General features: G+C 31.2%; 2 protein-coding genes across 2 annotated transcripts; one reads left to right on the top strand and one right to left on the bottom strand.

Annotated features, from left to right (window-relative positions):
• Positions 1-1,614: 1,614 nt before the first annotated feature.
• LOC108219921 (uncharacterized) lies at positions 1,615-1,929 on the bottom strand. The gene has a single exon (XM_017393518.2). It carries the CDS (start codon positions 1,927-1,929, stop codon positions 1,615-1,617), a length of 315 nt encoding a protein of 104 aa, XP_017249007.1.
• An 8,079-nt stretch (positions 1,930-10,008) lies between these two features.
• Positions 10,009-11,868, top strand: LOC108219920 (cytochrome P450 86A1). The gene has a single exon (XM_017393515.2). The coding sequence runs from the start codon at positions 10,095-10,097 to the stop codon at positions 11,631-11,633; it is 1,539 nt and encodes a 512-aa protein (XP_017249004.1). The 5' UTR covers positions 10,009-10,094; the 3' UTR covers positions 11,634-11,868.
• The last annotated feature ends 9,917 nt before the right edge of the window (positions 11,869-21,785 follow it).

The raw sequence follows: 21,785 nt of genomic DNA, 5'->3' as shown, positions 1-21,785 counted from the left end.
AATTTTTAAATATAGCGTGATTATTATAAAGCGAAAATGACAAATAGTGACCGTGACAAATTATTATGTTTTCGTATCAATTTTTTATTTTTAAATTAAAATTTTATATTAATCAATTGATATAAAAAAACATATAATACTTCTTTTAAAAATTTTATTTTATTTTTTTAAATTATAATTATATATTAATGAATTTATATAAATTTTTTTGATATTTTTTGGAAAAGTTTCATAAAATAATTGTATTCCCTGTGCATAGTACGAACAATTAGGCACCAATTGTTAATATAAACTTAAAACACGGAAAAAATAATGGAACACATAATATTGTGTTAATTGTAATATGATAATATTAAAATTAATTAGATTAAAATAATAAAATTTCGTATGCAAAGCACAAGCAATATTTACTTTCCTATTTTTATTTGTAGTTTTTTTTTTGACGATGCAGGCTTATACGCCTTACAAATTAGTATCTGTTCTAATAAATCTCGGGGTGAGCCAGAGTCGAACCCGGGTGTCCCGGGACAACAGAGGATAAGCCCACCACTTTATTTGTAGTTTTAGACTAATCACAATGAATGTTATTTAAGTTATTTGCGTTTTTCCAAAACTTATTAAATGTTTCAGATTACTCCCTCCGTCCCTATTTATCTGTCCACTTTTAACATTTTCACGCATATTAAGAAAATTTAAGTTTGATAAGAAACTTCCATCAATGCCCTATTTAATGCCTTATTTGTAGGAAAATACTAGTGAGATTACTCCATTATCCAATACAAATTTGATGAATCAGTGAATAATAGTCATGATATTTATAGCTAGAAGAACAAAGTCAAAGACTCTTCATGTTATTAAATGAAATTTTTTGCTTTGGTTATATAAATGGACAGATAAATAGGGACAAATTTTTACTTTCAAAGTGGACAGATAAATAGGGACGGAGGGAGTATTATTCTGTTCATAATGGATGGCTTTGTAGTTGGTTGAAGTATTTTGTTTCTAATACTTTGATTTACTTCTTACATTCTGTTTTAAGCTTACATATACCAGGAAATCCTTCTTCTATAAGGAGAGATATTATTTCTTTCATTTATTTTGGTGCTTATTTTCATTGTGCAGGCAGTGATTTCATGCAGTTGATTAAGCTCAGGCTTTATTTAGGTTTTCATTTTTCTCTCACATGTGGAAACAGTTGTCTTGTGTCTGCATGCACTATATTTTGTTTTTGACCATCATGTTTGAAGACTAATGCTCCGACCGTTTGAAGCATCTGATATTTAGTTTGGTCTAATAAATTAACCTTGAGTGCGTTAGAATCTAAATCACTCAAAGTTTAATATTAGACTGTGGGTCAAAAGTATAATAACTGTGATTTGTATTACTCTGAATATCCTACTGTATTGTATTAGTTCATAAATTTATTATTGAGCGGGTTACAATTACAAACCAATTGCGATCAATTATTTAAATATCAAAATGCAAACGTTACCCGTGTGCGAAGCACGGGCAAGATTACTAGTTAAATATAATATGTTTATATATAACAATTACCAAAACGCAGAAATATTAACTTGGAAAAGTGATTACACATATATAGAAATCATCCATGCATCACTCTTTCTTAGCAAACAGCCCTCCAAAGCCACCAAAACCACCGCTCTCCTTCTTCGGCGGCGGAACCACGACGGCGCTTTTACGGGACCCAGTGGTCCCACTGGGCTTCCCCTCCACCTTTTGTAGAAGTGGATCAACCTCATAGAGCTGCTCCTCTTTGGCTATTGCACCAAGTACAAAGTCCCACAAGCTCTTCTCCTCGCTCCCGCCGCCGGAGTTCTTGGCCGCGGTTGCGAAGGTTTTTGTCGTCGGCAGTCTTTTCCGGCCGGGGATGACTGCCGGAGAGAACATTAATGTGTTGAGCGAAGCCATTTTGAAGCTGTGAAATTGAGAAAAAAGAGAGGTGGGGAGATACTAGTGGAATAGTGATGAAGAGGTTGTGTGGGAGAATTATATGGACTTGTTTGTAGCACAAGCACTCCACAAGTATCTTATCCTTGGAACTTTTTTTGATGCGTAGATAAATTTTTATATGGACTTGCTTTCCTCTCTATTTTGTGTTCAAATAAAATACCAAATTGTAAACTCAAAATTCAATTAATTAAAGTTGAATAAAATACTAATTATTCATTTGCCAAGTTGGATCCAGGACCTAGACGAACATAGAATTAATTTTAATCACTTGCATTATCCGGCTGGAAAGTTGGATCATATATTTTTCATTACAAATCACGAGGGTTATTGTATACTTTTTTTTTGTCACACATTTGTGACTTGATTTACGTAAATATTACGTATACTTTTCGTAAATAAATTTGCAAAGGGCGGAGAAAAGATGTGATGGAAAAAAGCTCATCCTCAGGTATGTTTGGCTATCAGTTTGTCACGTGTCATTACCATTTACCAATACAGATCCTTCGTCAAGTGGCAAGGTGAAGGAAGAAGGTAGGGGTGAGAAAAAAAAACCGAAAAATCAAAACCGAGCCGGAAAACCGAAAAACCACACCGAAAAAAATCGAAACCGACAAAAACCGAAAAAAAACGTAGCTCAACCGAACCGACGGTTACGGTTTTACACCTAAAACCGAACCGAAAAACCGAACCGCTTATATAATATTATGTAATTTATTATATATTATATATTTTATATAAAATAAATTATTACATTGGTATTATTGGTATATTATCTGCTAAGTAAGGAACTGTCCACCTCAACTATAGTTACAAGTCAGCAAGTTACAGTAGTTTGTTATATTTAAGTAGAGAGAGAGTAGTAGAGTAGTTACTAGTTAGTAGTTAACATCATTTCTATAAAGAGATACTGTGTAACTAAGTCTTGTACTGAATTCTGATAATTTCTAAGTAATGCAAGTTCTTTTCTTTAAAAAAAAAAAAACACCGGGCTGATTCATACTTTACATTTCTGGATCATCTTTACATACCGTAATAGTGCTCATCTACTTCATTTCGATTATATTAATAAGTATTTATATTTTAAATATTTTCTTTCTTATTTATTTTGGTAAAATACGTACTAATGAATAATATTTAATTAGTGATTTACCTTATTTTTTATTAAAAAAAATTTTGAGTTGATTATTAAATTTGTATAATATTTTTTATTATAAGAAACAAAAAAACCGTAACCAAACCGACGGTTAACCGAATCGAAAAAAACCGTTTGAAACGGTTTGGTAACGGTTTTAAAGTAGAAACCGAACCGAACCGACATGTACGGTTCGGTAACGGTTTTAGCTAAAAACCGAGCCGAACCGACCCGTGCACACCCCTAGAAGAAGGAATTAAGAACATTTCCCGTCTAGCTTAGCTTAGTTTCTTAAATATATAATTAATAATTTAAATTTTAAAAGGTGGATATTTATACTAAAAGATAATTTTAATAATATTTTTTATTTATATATTCTATAATATTAAATTTGAAAATTTTTGACACAAGAATAATGTGAAAAATGTGATAAAAAAATGTGAAAAAGTGAAAAGTATCAATTTAATTATTAAAAATCAAATGGGGAGATAGATATTAAAGTTGCGTTTACTTAAATGGAATGAAAAAAGTAAAAATGCAAGACGAATTTATAAATTAGTTTGTGAAACAAAAAGAATGTATGAGAAAATAGTAACTAAATATATAATATAAATTTTTATGATGAGAATTGTAAACAAATGTGGTAAAAAAATGGAATGCCTATTTGTTCTAAAACGTTTGAGTAAATTTCTAGTTCAAATAATTAGGAATGTAATGATCGAAGAAATGAATGAATTTGAACTGAAAGTCTAACCGAATCGTGTGAATTTGGTATAATTTGATCCTAAATTTATGAAAATTCAGTCAATTGAATCTGGACCGAAAAAAATCAAAATAAAATTCAGATGGATTAAACCGAAATTTTTTCAGTTGAATTCGATTCATAATAAAATTTCAGATCAATTTTATCCGGAAAATAGAAATCAATTCTTGATGTATTCGGTTGGATCCGGTTTGGAAGCCAATGATCTCCCGTGCTTATGCCGTATGCGGCAGACGGACATTTATGGACTTGGGCTTGAGACCTTGACTGTTGAGTTTGAAACAAGGCTTTTCATATGCTAAGCCCACTATCCTTCAGTCTCGGCCGCAGCTTCCTTGATCCTTGTTACAAGTGGTCGACCTGTTTCGACTTTCGAGTCTTTCGACCACATAATTAATATTTATGATTTTCATGAAAAAACATGTGCTCATCATATTATTTCAGAAAAGAAAAATTAAAATCAATTTAGTAATGTGATTAGAACAGTAATATTATGAAATAATTGCTTCGATTATTCTTTCACTCCCAGCCTGCCTGCCATATTGTTCAGAGTATTTTGTAACTATGATTTCATTCATGCGAAGATGAAAATTTTGGCGAAATAGAAAGGAGAAAGAATTCAGATTTAACTGATCAAATATAAGCACTCAAAACCAAACTTAATACGACCAACTCTTTGACTGTTAAAACCAGCTAAAATCGATAGGAATTAAACAAAATTAATTAAAATCAACACGGTTAAATTTAGCCATATATGTTTTTTTATTCTAAAAATTGTATTGGTCTAAATTCATGCATTCGGATGCAATTGCAAAGATTTGAGACGTCGAAACCATTTTGGGGCAGTTTGGGTGAACTTAAAATAAATGCTTTTTGCTTAAAATAAAAAAGTGAAGTAGAAGTCAGAAGCAAGTTAAGACTTATAAGTGATTAAACTGATTGGGAAATAAGCAGAAGTCCTCAAACAAAAGCTAGTAATCCTAACTTCTTTTAAGTGCTTCTTGACTTTTTACACAAACGGTACAAATAAGTGCTTATAACTTATAAATACAGAAGTCGGCTTATTGTGGTCAGCCAAATACCGCCTTTGTCTATGTGCTACACTAATCTGATCGGTTCGACTGAATTTAAAATTATAACTCATTATTTAAAATGATATATATATGATAAGTTAAAATATTTGCTTAGATAATTTTGACTTATTAATTTTTAATAATTCTGGATTATTAAAAATGTAATAATAAAAATAAAAGTGATTTATGAGTAAATTATAACTTATGAGTAATTTTTATAAATAAAATTTTTAAAAAGATTAAGTCGCCGGAAAAAAATAGCTCTAACTAATTTTAAGTAGATTTCTAACTTATTATACAAACAAATATTTTTCAACTAAAAAATTAAAAAAAATTTAAAATTCGAGACTTTTAAACCAGATAAACAAACTCTAGCTCAGTAGTTGGAGGAATAGTACAAGTAGTTTAAAATAGCGTAACTAGTGCCGAAAATCGGAACTAATCATTTAGCAATTAATCATATAATTGAGAATTAAATTGATTAATATATTAAAATAATATAATATTTAATTTATTAAATTATTGTATTAAATTTAAAATTTTATATATTATGATTAATCATTTTAAAAATTCAAAACAATAGGATTTCTTATAATCAATCAAGTGATTAAGAGGTAAAATCGGCCTATTTTACAAACTATGCAAAGAAGTTGTCAATTACTTCTACAATATAGGAAACTGCATGTGTACATCTCTGATGATTCTGGAACCAGAGGGAACGAGGTATGGGAGTCAAAACACACTGTCCTCTCGTTTGACATCCATGTTTACTGCAAAAACCTAATTTCTCAGTGTGGGTAAACCATTTCCAACTACCTCTTCCTCCGCAAATCAATTTTTACTACTATTACAACACAACTGGTGTTTAAAAATATAATGCTTGGTTGTTACTATATTTTATACTCGTAAGGTAGTCTTGCCAGTTGCAGTCTTCACGACTCGTGTCCCAATTCATGATCCTACATTAATTTGTTAGATTAGTGCTAGTTGTAGTCTTGATGACGGTGTCTTCCTAAATTATGTTATCATGGTCCTTTGGAAACTTGCATTTCATTGAGGGATTTCAAATGACAGGATTTAAGCTGTCATTTCAAATTCTCAGATTTATACTAACATTTGAATGTTTGGATTTCAAATAAAATTCAAATCCAAATTCTCAAACAAATTATTTGATCCAATCCAGAATTTCAAATGAAATCTTAGTTCTCAAACAGGTCACCACCTGAATTTGTTAATTAGTTATAAGGATTTTATGATATCGATCACGTACTAAAAATTATTTTTCGGTTAGATGATATTTTTGTTGACTCCAATCTTGTGCATACACAAAAAACTGTATCAACAATTTTTTTTTATTTAAGTCAAAAATGATGGGCACATATTATAAAGACCGTTAGCCATATGAATTTTCTAATTTACGTTCATATGAATTTTCTAATTTATGTTCATAGTCGGTGACAATCACGTGATCGATCTTTATTAACTCCAATCTCATTAATATTATAATAATATTGATGGTCTCTTTGTATGCAGAGAAATTTTCGTCAATAAAATCTTTCATTTTAGTAAAAAGTCATTGTTAGTATGTGTATGAACGCATATTAACCACTATTTTTATTCAAATAAAGCATATTTTATTTTATTGATTAAACAAATAAAGTAATAAACCACTATCATAAATAAAATTAAAATCAACAAAAATTCGTTACCTAACTAAAAATTTAATTATCAATTACCACCCCCACCAAATAATCCTTAATTACATTTATCCTTCGTCCCCTCGTCAACAACATAAACTATACATGTACACCACCCACATATATTAGTATTATTACTCACGTTCTTCAACAAATGCTCAGATCAAATGGTGTTTGGGCGGCCTCGCTTCTTGAGTTTTATCTACAAACATTTATTCATATTGTTTATATAAAAAATCGAGAAGCATTTATAAAAAGTTGGGATTTTTAAATTTTGTTTCATGATTTTTATTTTTTGAAACACTTTAATCACTTATAAGTCTTAACTAATTTCTAATTTTTACTTCATTTTTTTATTTTAAGCAAGAAACACTTATTTTAAACTCACACAAACAGCCCCACATAATTACTAGATTGCTTTTCATAATTTATATAACAATAAAAATGTTATTATTTTTATTATATGATTAAAACGTATAAATATTTATTTTGTGTTCAAAATCAGAGTGATCTCTTAACCAAAACGGAGGGAATAAATATAGGTCAATAGTACGTTTATTAACTATAAATAATTTTAAACATTTAGACCCTCATGTAGATGGATATTCCTAAAAAGCATATAATATTATAATGAGTCAAGTTATGTGAAGTACAAAAAATATTGGAGTATTGGAATACAAGATTGATAAAATATAATCTAGTCATTTGAATCTTAATTTTTTTGTTCTACAATAATTGTAAACATTCGACAACCTGCACATTATGTTCAACAACATAAACATTGTAATCAAAAGATAGAACATTTACTTTTATAAATCGTAGGACATTATGTTCTGCAATATAACTTATAAGCAGAACAACAATCTTAATGCTTGTTAAAGTTGAAAGATATTAATGATTAATTGATAATTATGTTTAATACTGCATATAAATGATAAATTATATATAAATCTGGATAATCAGAGATATTATTTATGATTAAACTAAAAATTTATGATTTGCACTCTAATACTCTAATGTTTTTATGTACTCCACAGAACTTAACTCATAATTTATATAATAATCATATTAATTCGACCTACATGCATGTCATGTAACTTGTAACTTGTAAGCATATCATCTCCATCACCTTTCCTCATCTTATCTTTATTTGCATGTTAATCAGTATGTTTTGTACGTATCTCCCTCTGATTTGTACGCATCATGTGTATATATTTTGTACTATTGTTATAATTACGGCCATTCGCACATCTCCGCCTTGCTTTTTCTCTTTTTAACTGATCCATCATTTCCTGCTAAGCTAGAAATAGCAAAAAGGTATGTAATCCAATTATTTTATTCTTTCTCATCTCTATTTGACGGTTCCTATGGCACGTCTTGCTTTTTCCAAAATTTTAAATCGCTTTACCTTTTTATTCTTTTTATTTTTTTTTACTTTCTCTAACTACATTCAAATCCAATAATAATTATTAAATCCAAACTTTCATGCCATCAAATCAATATCAATATACTTATATAAAGGAGGAGCGAGGGGCGTGTAGGTGGCGCCTCTCACATCGCTCCGCTTTATTTTTCTAATTTTCTGGAATTTTTGGATGAAAAATATCAAAAATTAGAACTACCTTTTTTAGTTTCGGATATATTAGAAGCAAGTTTGAGAATATGATTTTGTTTCAGATTAATTATGGAATATAGTAGCTTGAAAGTCTGATTTTGTTTCTATATAAATCGCTCTGTTCTATTTTTCTAATTTTTTGGAATTTTTGAATGAAAAATATCAAAAATTAAAACTATCTTTTTTAGTTTCGGATATATTAGAAGCAAGTTTCAGAATCTGATTTTGTTTCAGATTATTTATGGAATATAGTAGCTTGAAAGTCTGATTTTGTTTCTATACAAAGGAGAAACGAGGGGCGTTTAGGTGGCGTCTCTCACATTGTTCCGTTCTATTTTTTTAATTTTTTAATTTTCTGGAATTTTCGGATGAAAAATGTCAAAAATTAGAACTACCTTTTTCAGTTTCGGATATATTAGAAGCAAGTTTCAGAATCTAATTTTGTTTCAGATTATTTATGGAATATAGCAACTTGAAAGTTTTATTTTGATTTTGTTTCAGATTATTTAATTATGGGAAAGAGTAGCACACAAGTCTCCCTGCACCTATAAATACCTCTATAGGTTGTAGAATTTTGGATCATCTATACACAACCTACTCTCTCTCAATACCATAATCCTATAGCTCTTTTGCTCGATTTCTAGCTCGGTGGTGTCGTTCTTCTACAACGATAAGTGAAGGCTGTTTATACGGTATTAAAAAAAATAAAGGTTTTTGCAAGCAAAGGTAGTTTTAGACCGTTATGTGGGAGTCGACAAATCCAAACACGGGAGAAGAATATAGTCTTGACATGATATTGATGGATGATATCAATAAATTAACTATTAGTGATATATGTTTGTTGGTTATTCTTTTATAATATTTGTTTTGTTCATCAGACATGTTTGTTGTTGTTAATTTTTATATGATTTACTTTGTACACGTAAAAAAATTATTCATGCGTTATCTGTTTGCTCCGTTCAAGCAACTTGTAAGTGAAGACTGTTCATACAATATTAAAAAATAAAGGTTGTTACAAGTAAGGATAGTTATAGACCGCTATCTCACGAATTTAAATTAAATGTTTTTGTGCACAATCAATCCAAAAAAATTATAGGATGGTGACAATGTAAGAACATGATTACTTTTCAAAAAAAAAACACAACTAAAATTAAGATTCGTCGTGCTTTAAATTATTAATTATGTGTAGAAATTTATATTTATTTTTTCAACATGAATTATAGTCCAATTTTGCAATTTTATATATTAGTATTGGTATTACATCAAGATTTTTATAATATAAAATTTATTTTATCGTACAAATATTAATTTTTAATCATTAATATACTTTTTGTAGACAGCCACAAAATTATTGCATTCTACAAATATTAATATTAAATCATTAATATAATTTTTATAGGCCGCCGCAACGCGCGGATTCTCAACTAGTTAATTAGAAATTTAGAATGCACTGTAAAACACACTAAGCGAGCATCTTCGAGAGACAAAAATTCCTAGTTAAATGTAACCACCTATGACTATGATTTTTTTTTTTTTTTTTGCCGTAGGACTATGAAATTAAGTACACTGCATCTGCGTTGTATTGGTGCTAAAATACTGATACTAACAAAAACAAAGCTGGCTCAAAATAAAAACAGTTGGATTCCTATCAACTCCGAGACTGTTTAGTCTCACGCTTCTATAAAATTCTCAACAACTTTCCTAAACCATCACACGTAATAATAAATTTCTTGAATCTACAATAATCTATTTATGCATATATATTAACCTCTCTCACCCTCTTTCATTACTATCAACAATTCGAGTGCACTTCATTTCTCCGATTTCTAGGAAACACTCTCAAATGGAAACCCTACTCATAACATTCAGTCTTGTAGCGGCAACAACAGCCTATTTTTTATGGTTCTTTGCGCTCTCTTATAAGCTGACCGGTCCGAGAGTCTGGCCGATCGTCGGCAGCCTCCCGGTTCTCTGGATGAACCGGAGGCGCTTCCACGACTGGGTTGCGGAAAATCTCCTCGCAACCGGAAGCGCCGCCACCTACCAAACTACCACCATCGCGGTTCCATATTTTGCTCGTAAACAAGGGTTTTACACCGTGACATGCAACCCTAAGAACATCGAGCATATTCTTCGAACTCGCTTCGATAATTACCCGAAAGGTCCCACGTGGCAAACCGCTTTTCATGATCTTTTGGGGCAGGGGATATTCAATAGTGATGGAGAGACGTGGCTGATTCAACGCAAGACGGCGGCGCTTGAGTTCACTACTCGGACACTTCGACAAGCTATGGCGAGGTGGGTGAGTAGAACGATCAAAACTCGATTCTGGAAGATTCTCGAAAAAGCATCCGCGGAGCAACGAGCCGTGGATTTACAAGATTTATTGTTGAGGCTCACGTTTGATAATATTTGCGGCCTTACGTTCGGGAAAGACCCGGAGACTCTGTCTCCGGGTCTTCCTGATAATCCGTTCGCCAAAGCGTTCGATTCGGCCACGGAAGCGACACTGCAGCGCTTACTGTACCCCGAATTTTTGTGGAGGTTGAAGAAAACATTTGGAATCGGAGGCGAATTGAAGCTGAAAAAATGTCTCGAAATTGTGGAGAATTACATGACGGATACGATCACGGCACGAAAAGAGTCTCCTTCGGATGATTTATTATCTCGGTTCATGAAGAAAAAAGACGCTCATGGGAGATCATTTCCGAGTCATGTGCTGAAACGCATCGCGCTCAACTTTGTTCTAGCAGGCCGCGACACTTCTTCCGTGGCGATGAGCTGGTTCTTCTGGCTCGTCATGAACAATCCGAACGTCGAACGGAAGATCATAAGCGAAATATCTCGTGTTTTGTCACAAACGCGAGGCGAAGATCGTAAATTATGGGTCGAGGAGCCGATAATTTTCGACGAAGCAGATAAATTAATTTACCTAAAGGCTGCGCTTGCTGAGACTCTTCGTTTGTATCCCTCGGTGCCCGAGGATTTCAAATATGTGGTCTCGGATGATGTTTTACCCGACGGGACGTTCGTCCCGTCGGGTTCAACCGTGACCTATTCGATTTATTCTATGGGGAGAATGAAGAGTATATGGGGTGAAGATTGCATGGAGTTTAAACCGGAAAGGTGGCTCTCACCCGAGGAAGACCGGTTCGAACCGCCTCAAGATGTGTACAAATTTGTGGCTTTTAACGCTGGACCGAGGACTTGTTTAGGGAAAGACTTGGCGTACTTGCAAATGAAATCTGTGGCTTCAGCTGTGCTGCTGCGTTACCGGCTTTTACCGGTTCCGGGTCACCGGGTCGAACAGAAGATGTCACTGACCCTGTTCATGAAGAATGGGTTACGGGTCTACTTGAATCCACGAGAGCTTGAGAGTTGAGACGGGTATTTAGATGGAGGGGTATAATCGTCTCTCTAAGTTGGAGGAAATTTGTTTAAGGGGTTAGTTAAAGGGTATACTTGTCATTTCAAGCAAATTTATATTCATACTTAGTTTTGATTTTTGTTACAGGTGTTTGGTTTTTGTTTAAAAGTCATACCAAGTTGAAATGGTTGTCCGGTGTTTTCTTCGTGATGTCAATAAAAAATATAATCGATATATACATTTATCATCATTGAACTGTTATTGTTCATTTTTTTTTTATTTTTTTTTTGTCACAAGATACTTTCACGTATGATGAATTGTATCAGAATACAATAGCCGCTCCCAGGAGTTCCTTTCGTTCAAAAAAGTTTACCATCTAACCCTCGGACATGCAGAGATGACCGGGGACGTTTAGACAATAAAGCTTTAATGTTCGATAAGAAAACACCCATAAAAGGTCCCGTTATCGTTTTTTCTTTCACCTCGCGTACCCTGAAAAATACAATACAAATAAAAACCATAATAAGTTCATACAGACAATAGAATAGTAAAACTATATAAAACGAAAGACGAAAACAGTCAACAAACTCATTAAAAGGTATGAATATAATATATTTTTTTAAAGAATAAGGAAAATAATATAAAAACTAATATAAAACAAATTATTACAAAAATCTACACCAAAGAGATAGTGAGATCTCTTTGGTTAGATACATAACAAAATTTTAATCCGAACCAAATAACTGACTATTAATTTAAAAAATTATTAAAATATAAATAGGAAAATATAATTGAAAATTGAAAAAAGATCTAAAACATATCTACTCAAAAATAAAACAAAATCTTGACAAGCAAAAGTATCACGATTTTAGCTAATTATCATTATTAACAAAATTTAAAATATAATTAGAGATCGATAACATAGCTAAGAAAAGACAGAATCTTGGCAAACAATGTATCACTATATAAATTTGGTATACACTAATCAATCAACCATTAATGGCGCAATAATACCTCATTAAGGCACAATAAAGCCATCATATACGACCCCCATGAATTATAGAAATCAGGTACAATAATCAGCAATAAAGATTCCATCAATTAATCTACCAATGTAAAACAACAATTCAAATATAAACATTTATAGAAATTCAAATTTCAAAAATAAACAACTTTAAGGATAGTCAACTTGTTATTCAAAAATAGCTTAAATTAAGATCTACATAATTACTATTAAACCAAATAAATCCAAAATTACCAAGCTAAACTAAAATCATGGAAAAAATTAGACAATCAGACGCGCTAATTAAGTCGCCGCTCCACCACCTCCACCTCGACCTTCACCGTCCAAGAATTGCAAACAATCATCATGGATACTAACGAAAACTAAGAATCAAAAATGAGGAATCGGAACAAATATAATGAACTAATCATATAATATAAAACTGATTACACCAATTTTCTCAAATTCTGAAAAAAATAGATGTGAAACAACCCATAACACGAAAGATTCAAGCACAGAATCATATATAATCATGAAAAAAATGAAATATGAACCATACCACAATAATATATATCGCAAATCAACAAATAATCGCATAATTATAATTATGTAGTTTTATGTTTTGGAAAGATCACACCTGTTTTTGAAATCTGATAGTTAAGCCAGCTATCGCAAAATTGGCTTCGTGACTGGTTTTGTTGAGTTTCTTCTAAATTTGCAACAGGAAGATCTTTAATCGGTGGATACTCGGAGAAGTCTTGAATCGGTGAATACCCGGAGAACTCCTCCATAGTCTTGATTATTGGAAACTGGTGAGACGATGACGAGGCATCTGAAGAGCCTCAACCAAAAAGGGATCGACGACGGCATCAGCGGACGGTTGTGGTTGTGGGATCCCAGTCCTGTGTGACCCGGCTCGTCCAGAATAGGCATGTAATTGTTGATGTATAACTGTTATTGTTCATTTAAAATTGCTTTTATACTTCATTTTGTTTTTCCATTTAAATAGATCATAAGGTTGATGCAAATTGTAAGTGGATAGTACAATTATTACGTGAGCCAAAAGAGGCCTCATTTTGCATTATAGATTTTTATCACTCAACTATCTACTCATCTAGAAATTTATAACTGAATTATAAATTTTTTTGTTCTGCTTATATGGAAATATATCACTGAACTATATATATATTCTCTCTAATTTGTATACATTTTTTTACATTACTCGACATGCATTTTAAGACGAATATAAAACATATTTCCATGACTATAAGGAAAAATAACGCATATAAACACCTCTTTAACAATTATATGCAAAAAAGTTATATAAGGAAAAATACAGGCTTCTTTTTTAAAATACGTCGTTGCAAAATAGGTACTAAGGGGCCGTTTGGCTAAACTTAAAAGAAGTGACTTCTTACTTAAAATAAAAAAATGGAGTAGAAGTGAGAAGCAGAAGTAAAAATTTTAAGTTGTTTGGCTACTTAAGCTTATTATAAGTTTTTTTTAGTGTTTGGATGATTTGACTTAAAAGTAATGCAGTGTTTGGTATATCATAATATTATTTTTAATAGAGTGTAAATTATTTTCAGCCAAATTACAGTATAATTAAGAAATTGATAAAAAAAGAAATTGATAAAATAGTTTTAGAAATTGATCAAAAATTTCGAATTAATTTTTAGAACGCTGTTTTTTTTGTAAAAATGTTGTGGTCATTAAAATATTGTTAAGAATAAGACAAGCATTTTTTATTCCAAATAAAAAACTTTATGATCGAAATGTGATGTGTTATTTTATAACTAACCACAAGTGCACGATGTCTATTGTAGTGCAAACTGGCAAATGCGGGTCGTATCCACATTCCTCAAGGAGACAGATGCTATCAATTTTATTCAGTCACAGTAAATTGTTTCTAGAGCAAACGATGAGTAAAAATATTTAACTAACTAATATAACTAAATTAACACTAACTAAAAAAACACTAAATAATATATTGAAAATCCAGGGCAATTAGGTTCACCATGCTTACACAATGACTGGCTCTAAGCTAAAGCAATTAAAGTGGTCAAATAACAAGAGTATGTTAATCTCTCTCAAGCATCAACACTCTCGAAAGATGATTACACATATAATCACTTTTAGTAATTCAATCGATTGGGTAATTAAAGCAAGGCTAATCTCTCTCGAGTATTAACGCTTTCAAAAATCCAATGATGCTCTCGCACTCAAATTCAATTCTGCTAATTGTATGTGTGCCTTTAGTAGTATATCTCTCGATTATACCCCTATTCGCATACAATCAATTCATGATATCGGCCTGTCTACAGAGTTGGCAAAACATGTGACATAACGCATAATACAAACCGGGGGATCAAGTCAGGTATGCGTTCTTGGCCATTAGTGTAAAGTGGGATTATTATTATGTGGATAACCGGAAATATGGTATCATATTGTGTATTATTGGTTTATTTAACTCTTGAGATCCCTGTATGATATTTGGTTTGATCTGGTCATAATTATTTGCCACTCTTTGAGAATTAATTTGTGTTGTGGTTTGATCATTGAAGGTATAAACTTTGCTATATTTGGTTATTGTTCTTGCTGGTAGATGATATCCTGTTTGCTTATGATTGATATGTTGCTTGTGCACTCCTTGTGATATTTAGATTGCCTGCAATCTCAAAATCCTTACTTGCATTGTTGTTCCTGTTTGTGCATCATTCTTTAGGACACATGCAAGTTAAGCACAATAATATCACTTATCTATGGATTGCATTGTTTAGCCTGACGAAACCTTGATCCGTTCCCAGGATAACCGATCACATCAGTAACATTTGCATTTATGTTGGTTATCTCCGTTATGTTAAGTATGTTTAGTATTTTGATCGAAGCGGTCGTGTGCAGAAGAGATAACATAGCAGTGGTGGCAAGGGTGGTGGCGACGGCGGTTCCCGAATGTGTATGGGAGATCCGGCTTCAGAGAGAAAAGCGTTAATTGTGCCTTAATTAAGGGCGTTTATTGTGCCTTTTAATTGAGGGCGTAAATTGTGCTTTGAGGGCGTTATTTGTGCCTTATTTGAGGGCGTTTATTGTGCCTTAATTGAGGACGTTAATATTTTATTAATCATGCCTTGATCGAGAGCTTAATTGTCTCAATTATGAGTTATCATGATTGTGAGAATTTTTTGATATATTCTATTATATATATATATCGACTTATATTCTTCTTGGTTCCTTTGTTTTATTTTCAGGATTCTTGGAAGAAGACCGGTTTTCTTTTCGGACATTAAAGTTTTATTGTCTAAATTTCCCCGGTCATCTTGCATGTCCGACGGTTAGATAATAAGTTTTCTTGAATGAAAGAATTATCGCAGTGAATTGCTGATTCATATTCGTTGAGATTTATTCTCATTTTCAAAAAAAAAATAAAATTCATGATATCGGCCGATTACACAAATCAATATTTAAACATATCAATTAGAATTAACCAATCAAACAAATCACTGTAAAATCATGCCAATATCATAGTGCAAACACGGCTTCCCCTTAAACCCTATAACACACTACTCAATACTAATTAAACAAGAAAAACAATAAAAAAGACATAATAAAACTAACAAGAAAAGAGAAGAAACTAAAGAAAAAAACCTTTAAGTTTTAAAGTTGTCACCTCCATAAAAGCCATAGCTTTAACCCTAATTCTAATCTAATAATATACAATCATAAAAACTAATCTTTGTTATGATATGAGTGGATGACTTTTGATTTTTCCCAAAACTCTTGGCCTTTTGTTTACCCTCCATAATATGTATGACTTTTAACTTTTCATATGACTTGTAACTTACATTTGATGGCCTATATATATAAAGCCATTTGTATGAGTTTGTTATATACTTGAGATGAACAATGTTTCCTCCATCTTTATCTCTTGTCTTGCTCTCTCAATTTCGTTTCTACATATATTATTATATAACACGTTATCAGCACGAATCGCTTTCACTTTGTTCTTATGTTGCACGTCTCATTTTTTCTCTTCATTCGGATTATGGTGTAAATTATTATCAAGAGGATCATGGTTGAAAATATCTATAGTTAATCGACGAGACTCATTTCGCTACAAAGATGAAGTCATTCTTTCAATGTAAGAGGACTCACTTTTTGGAGTAACGATTCTTAAACTTAAAAGAATCGTAAGATCATTAAACTGTAAGATTTTAAGGTACGGCTCCCTTGACCATTCTTTCTGATTTATAGTTTTATCGAAATGTATATATTTGAGTTAAGCTAGTTTTGCATTTCTCCAAAATTCATACTAAACTTGTTTTACAAATGAATCAAATTTTCTTAGAAATTTCATAATAGTCTCTTAATTTTCCACGACCTTAATTGTCTAGTATGCTTGTGAATTCATCCATATGCATATATTGATGATATGACCTTAGGAGATAAGTACTCTATAGTTATTTATGCCTAGCTTGGTTGATTATATTAATGCTTAATCTTAACATGATTGCGTGTCTATTTATTGATTGATGTGATATTAAAATGTTCTTTTTATATATGATGAACATCTCTCATCTCTCATGTGCATATATTATATTCCCAGTGATCATATTTTATATGCTTTTAATTAGTTACGTTGGATGATCATAGAGTTCTATTAAGTTACCCCCAATTATATGTGAACTTTACATAAATCATGGTGATTGAATCTTGTACTCTTGAAGATATATATGCTTAGTTATTAATGTGCAGAATGTGATGATTCTTAACTTGTGATCTCTTAAATTATTTTATATATGACAAATAGGATATAAGGAAAATTTAGATTATGCATTTGTGATCAATTTAATTTAATAATGAATAAAAAAAATTATGAGTTATTAGTGACTCTCTAATCTAAAAATTGTAAGTGGTTAGTAGATAATAAGTCATTGTATGTGACCTTTTAATCCAAAGTCCGTCTCCCTCAAGTCATTAGTTACTTTAATATGAGTTTGAATTATATTAAACTCAATTATTATAATAAGATGCAAACGGATTAGTGGAATAACTAATATTTGTATGAGTGAGACAAAAGATTTCAATACCTCTTATTTGAGATAAATCATGTGTGACCTTGTATCTAATTATTGTCAATGAATTCACGATTAATATATGCTACCAAAGTCCTTGCATACTTTTGGTCTGAGTAAAATGTTTTAGATACGTACTTTGGGATTTACGTAAATTATTTCTAACTCTTTTGGATTTGATAATTATCTGAATTTTAGTAAACTGTTTTGGACCTTTTTAAAATTGGATGAAATATTTCGTATTTCTTGGAATATGACTATTTGTCTATAATTCATCATCAAATCTATGAGGTCATCTAAAATTTTGAGATGGTCAAAATACATGTATTATGATTTGGAGGTGATAACTAGTGCATGCACATAAATTTCTTTTATATTAAGTTGTCTTGCTCACATGTTTGAATATATTATGTATTGTGCATGCTTCTAATAACTAATATTTTGAAATCTCTCTATGATATTTTTTTTGTAAATGATAGAATTTCAATACCACTACGTGACTTTAAACTTGTAGTTTATTTACAATTAGTATTTGTGAATGAGATTCTTATCTACTTGAGCTAAATGATGAAGATATTATCGTCAACACCTATTTGACGTAATTTTTAATGGATTGCTTGTAAATAATTGTAACCAGAAGTTGCACATAACAACCAGAAGTTGTCTCTATATAAAAAAAAAAATTCCTTTATTTTCCATCACACATTTCTGATATATTTAATTTCTGAAGGATGAAGGATGTCAATAGTAAAATTTGATATAGTTAAACACTTGATTACATTCCAGAAGAATGATATATTCAAATTATGAGTTTATCCGAAATGATAAAATATCCCTGAAGGATGGATCAATATAATGAACAATATGATGTTTAGGTTTAATTGAATAAATATATATAACAGTATCCCGAAGATACAATGTTATGAAATTGCGTTGTTAAAATCATGAGCTGATATTGTGACTAGTTGTATTTTATTAAAATTGAATTATGGATATAAAGATTATGTATTGCGACAAATGACACCCATCCATTCCTTAGAATAAATAAGACAATATTAGAAAATCAAAGACCATGTCTGTAGCAATGGTATGATATTACAAACAGTTTTTGATCGTATTCTTACCTTGTGTATTAAAAAAATATTTCCCCTAATGAGATAAAGATGTCCGATATCAATACCAAATTCTAATATGAGTCATTTAAAGGGGGAGTATTATATAGAATGTCTCATTATATATTCTTCTAAATATAAGGCTGCCGAAGAGCATGTATAAGGCTCCTGAAGAGCATGTATAAGGCTCCTGAAGAGCATGTATAAGGCTCCTGAAGAGCATGTATAATGCACCTGAAGAGCATGTATAAACCTCTTGAAGAGCATTATATTTTATCATAAATATTTTACTCTAGAAGAGTATGTATATTATTGATGTAACTATATACTCTCCCAAACAATTGAAGTATATTTTATATAAAATTACTAATATTGATTTTGAAGTAAACCAGAAGTTTACTGATAACTTTATAGTCGGGCATGACCAATTAAGCCATCAATTAATGAAGATGCAAACAGTAATTGAAATTTATATATGAACTTTTGTTGAAGAACCTGCAGATTCTTCTCAGTGATACATATGTTATTTACTTGTGAGGCATAATTAATCACCAGTAAAGTAATAATTGTGATTTTTTAAAAATCTTTCACTATAGTATAATGAGATATTTTATGAAAAATATGATTATATATCAAGTTATTATAACCTCGCCACATTAAGTATGCGAGATTCATTATTTAGAGTATGTGCTTATATAATGCTGGTGAATCTCAAAGTGAGTATTATCTTATCCATGAAAATTGTTGAGTATTTTGTATCATTTATTTATTGATTTGCATCATATACAAATTTTCATAATTTCTCCACCAGATAGTAAGATCGATTCCACAATTGAATATATGTTACATATAAGTGCATTTATTTATGACTTGATTTAAATCAGGGGGAGAAAATAAATAGCTGGTGAATATTTTAAGAATGAATTATCATTGCCTCATCTTGATCCTCAAAATGACAAATATGAACCAGAAGTTCATAAGATGATTCATTCATATATCTGATGACTAGAAATAGTGACTATGTCACAAACACCGGCTACATATGCTCCATTGATATTAATATTATAGAAGGACAACCTCAAGATACGACTATGTCTAAAGAACGCCTGAAGCGTGATAGGCAAGTGTGTTCCATATCTTATAAAAAATGATAATAAATATTTGAAAAGGAGCAACGATTGATGATGGCTGGATTGAGAAATCAATAACTCTTGAAATATCTCCAGATGAGATTATAGACATGGCAAGTTAGAGAACAAGTAAAAGTGTCCAGGATTAAGACTAGATTGAAAAGTCAATAACTTTTGAAAGATCTCCGGAAGAAGATGTGACAAATCAGAGAAATATAAAAGTAGTGAAAATATCGACATCTTGATATATTATGTCATGTCCAGAATAAAATGGAACCACAAATCGTATCGACGTCGATATTATTTATAGAGCTTGAGGTTATGAGTAATAATGAGGATCATGAAGCAGAACCCGTTAGAAAATATTGACAAATTTGGCCAAAGAATAAAGGACATAATTGAGGCAATTATAAAGAAATTTATTTGGACCGGTAGTCCTTCCACACCTGAAGTTATGAAAGTAGTGCGCCCTATGAATTATTATCTCTTAAATAGAGAAATTTTTGAAACTGCAGTTCACACACCTAAAGGTGTCAAGTCAGTGGGATATGAATGATTATTTGTGTGAAACAAAATGAAGTTTCAGAATTTATAAATGTAAAACCCAGATTATCGTACAATGACCTTGTATTGGTTATGAAGAGAAATGTATCTTGTGGTGGATATGATTATTTGATTGCTAAATAATCTTAGAATATGTGTATGATTTAATCTAAGTTCTATATATGACCCACTTGACAGTGATTATCCCAGAAGGATCTTAACTGCCAGAAGCAGTATAACAAATTCTCGAGAACATCACTCTCCTCAAATTAAAAGGGGATTTTTGGACCAGTAGTCCGATATAAAATTATTTCCCAAAGTAAATGTTATCATTATATATCGAATTATAGGTGACAACTCATAAAGTCTCTGGCCAGAGCAGATGGATACTAGAATGTGTTTCTAGTTGACATTAAATTGAGTTGCACCTCATAACCAAAATACGTATATGTTGTCTTTTGTGATGAAACTTTTGGTGAATATATTGAAATGAGAATTGTATTCTTCTAAATGGATGATATATTGTTATACGAAAATCCTGGAAGGATTATAAATACATGATAGTACACTGACCTTTATGAATAGTTGATATGAAGAAAGTTTCGGTTCTGAAGTACCGTACTCGACTAAAGTAAAACATGTTTTATTAATTATACATGTCTTAAATTAAGCATATTCTATTTAAACATGTGTGAATTCTCATGTTACATAAGTATAATTTTATTCGATCTGCACTAACATATCTCATAAGGATTTTTAGTTAATATTGCAGGAGCAAAGTGCTTATTTCGATTTTGATAACGAGGGATCTGCAAATTGAATATTTATATAGAGTACATTGGAGATTTTCTTTTGTTGTGAAATAAATTATTGCAGGCAGTATCATGTGCAAGGAAGGGTACATTAAAGATTTGTTCATATGGCACTTCTCACCACTACTTTCAAGAAATCAGTACACAAGATCGGGATGCGCATACTTCAAAACATTTGCTAATTTTATAATCATATCTTGATGAGGGGGAGACATAAATATTGTACAACTCATGTACTCTTTTTCCTTCACTAGGGTTTTTCCCATTGGGTTTTTCCTAGTAAGGTTTTAACGAGGCATGATGTTGATACAAGTCATCCAAGGGGGAGTGTTATGATATGAGTGGATGACTTTTGATTTTTCCCAAAACTCTTGGCCTTTTGTTTACCCTCCATAATATGTATGACTTTTAACTTTTCATATGACTTGTAACTTACATTTGATGGCCTATATATATAAAGCCATTTGTATGAGTTTGTTATATACTTGAGATGAA

The sequence above is a fragment of the Daucus carota genome, chromosome 5, assembly GCF_001625215.2.
Source record: "Daucus carota subsp. sativus chromosome 5, DH1 v3.0, whole genome shotgun sequence".
Classification (NCBI taxonomy): Eukaryota; Viridiplantae; Streptophyta; class Magnoliopsida; order Apiales; family Apiaceae; genus Daucus; species Daucus carota.
This window is presented reverse-complemented; position numbering and strand designations above follow the sequence as displayed.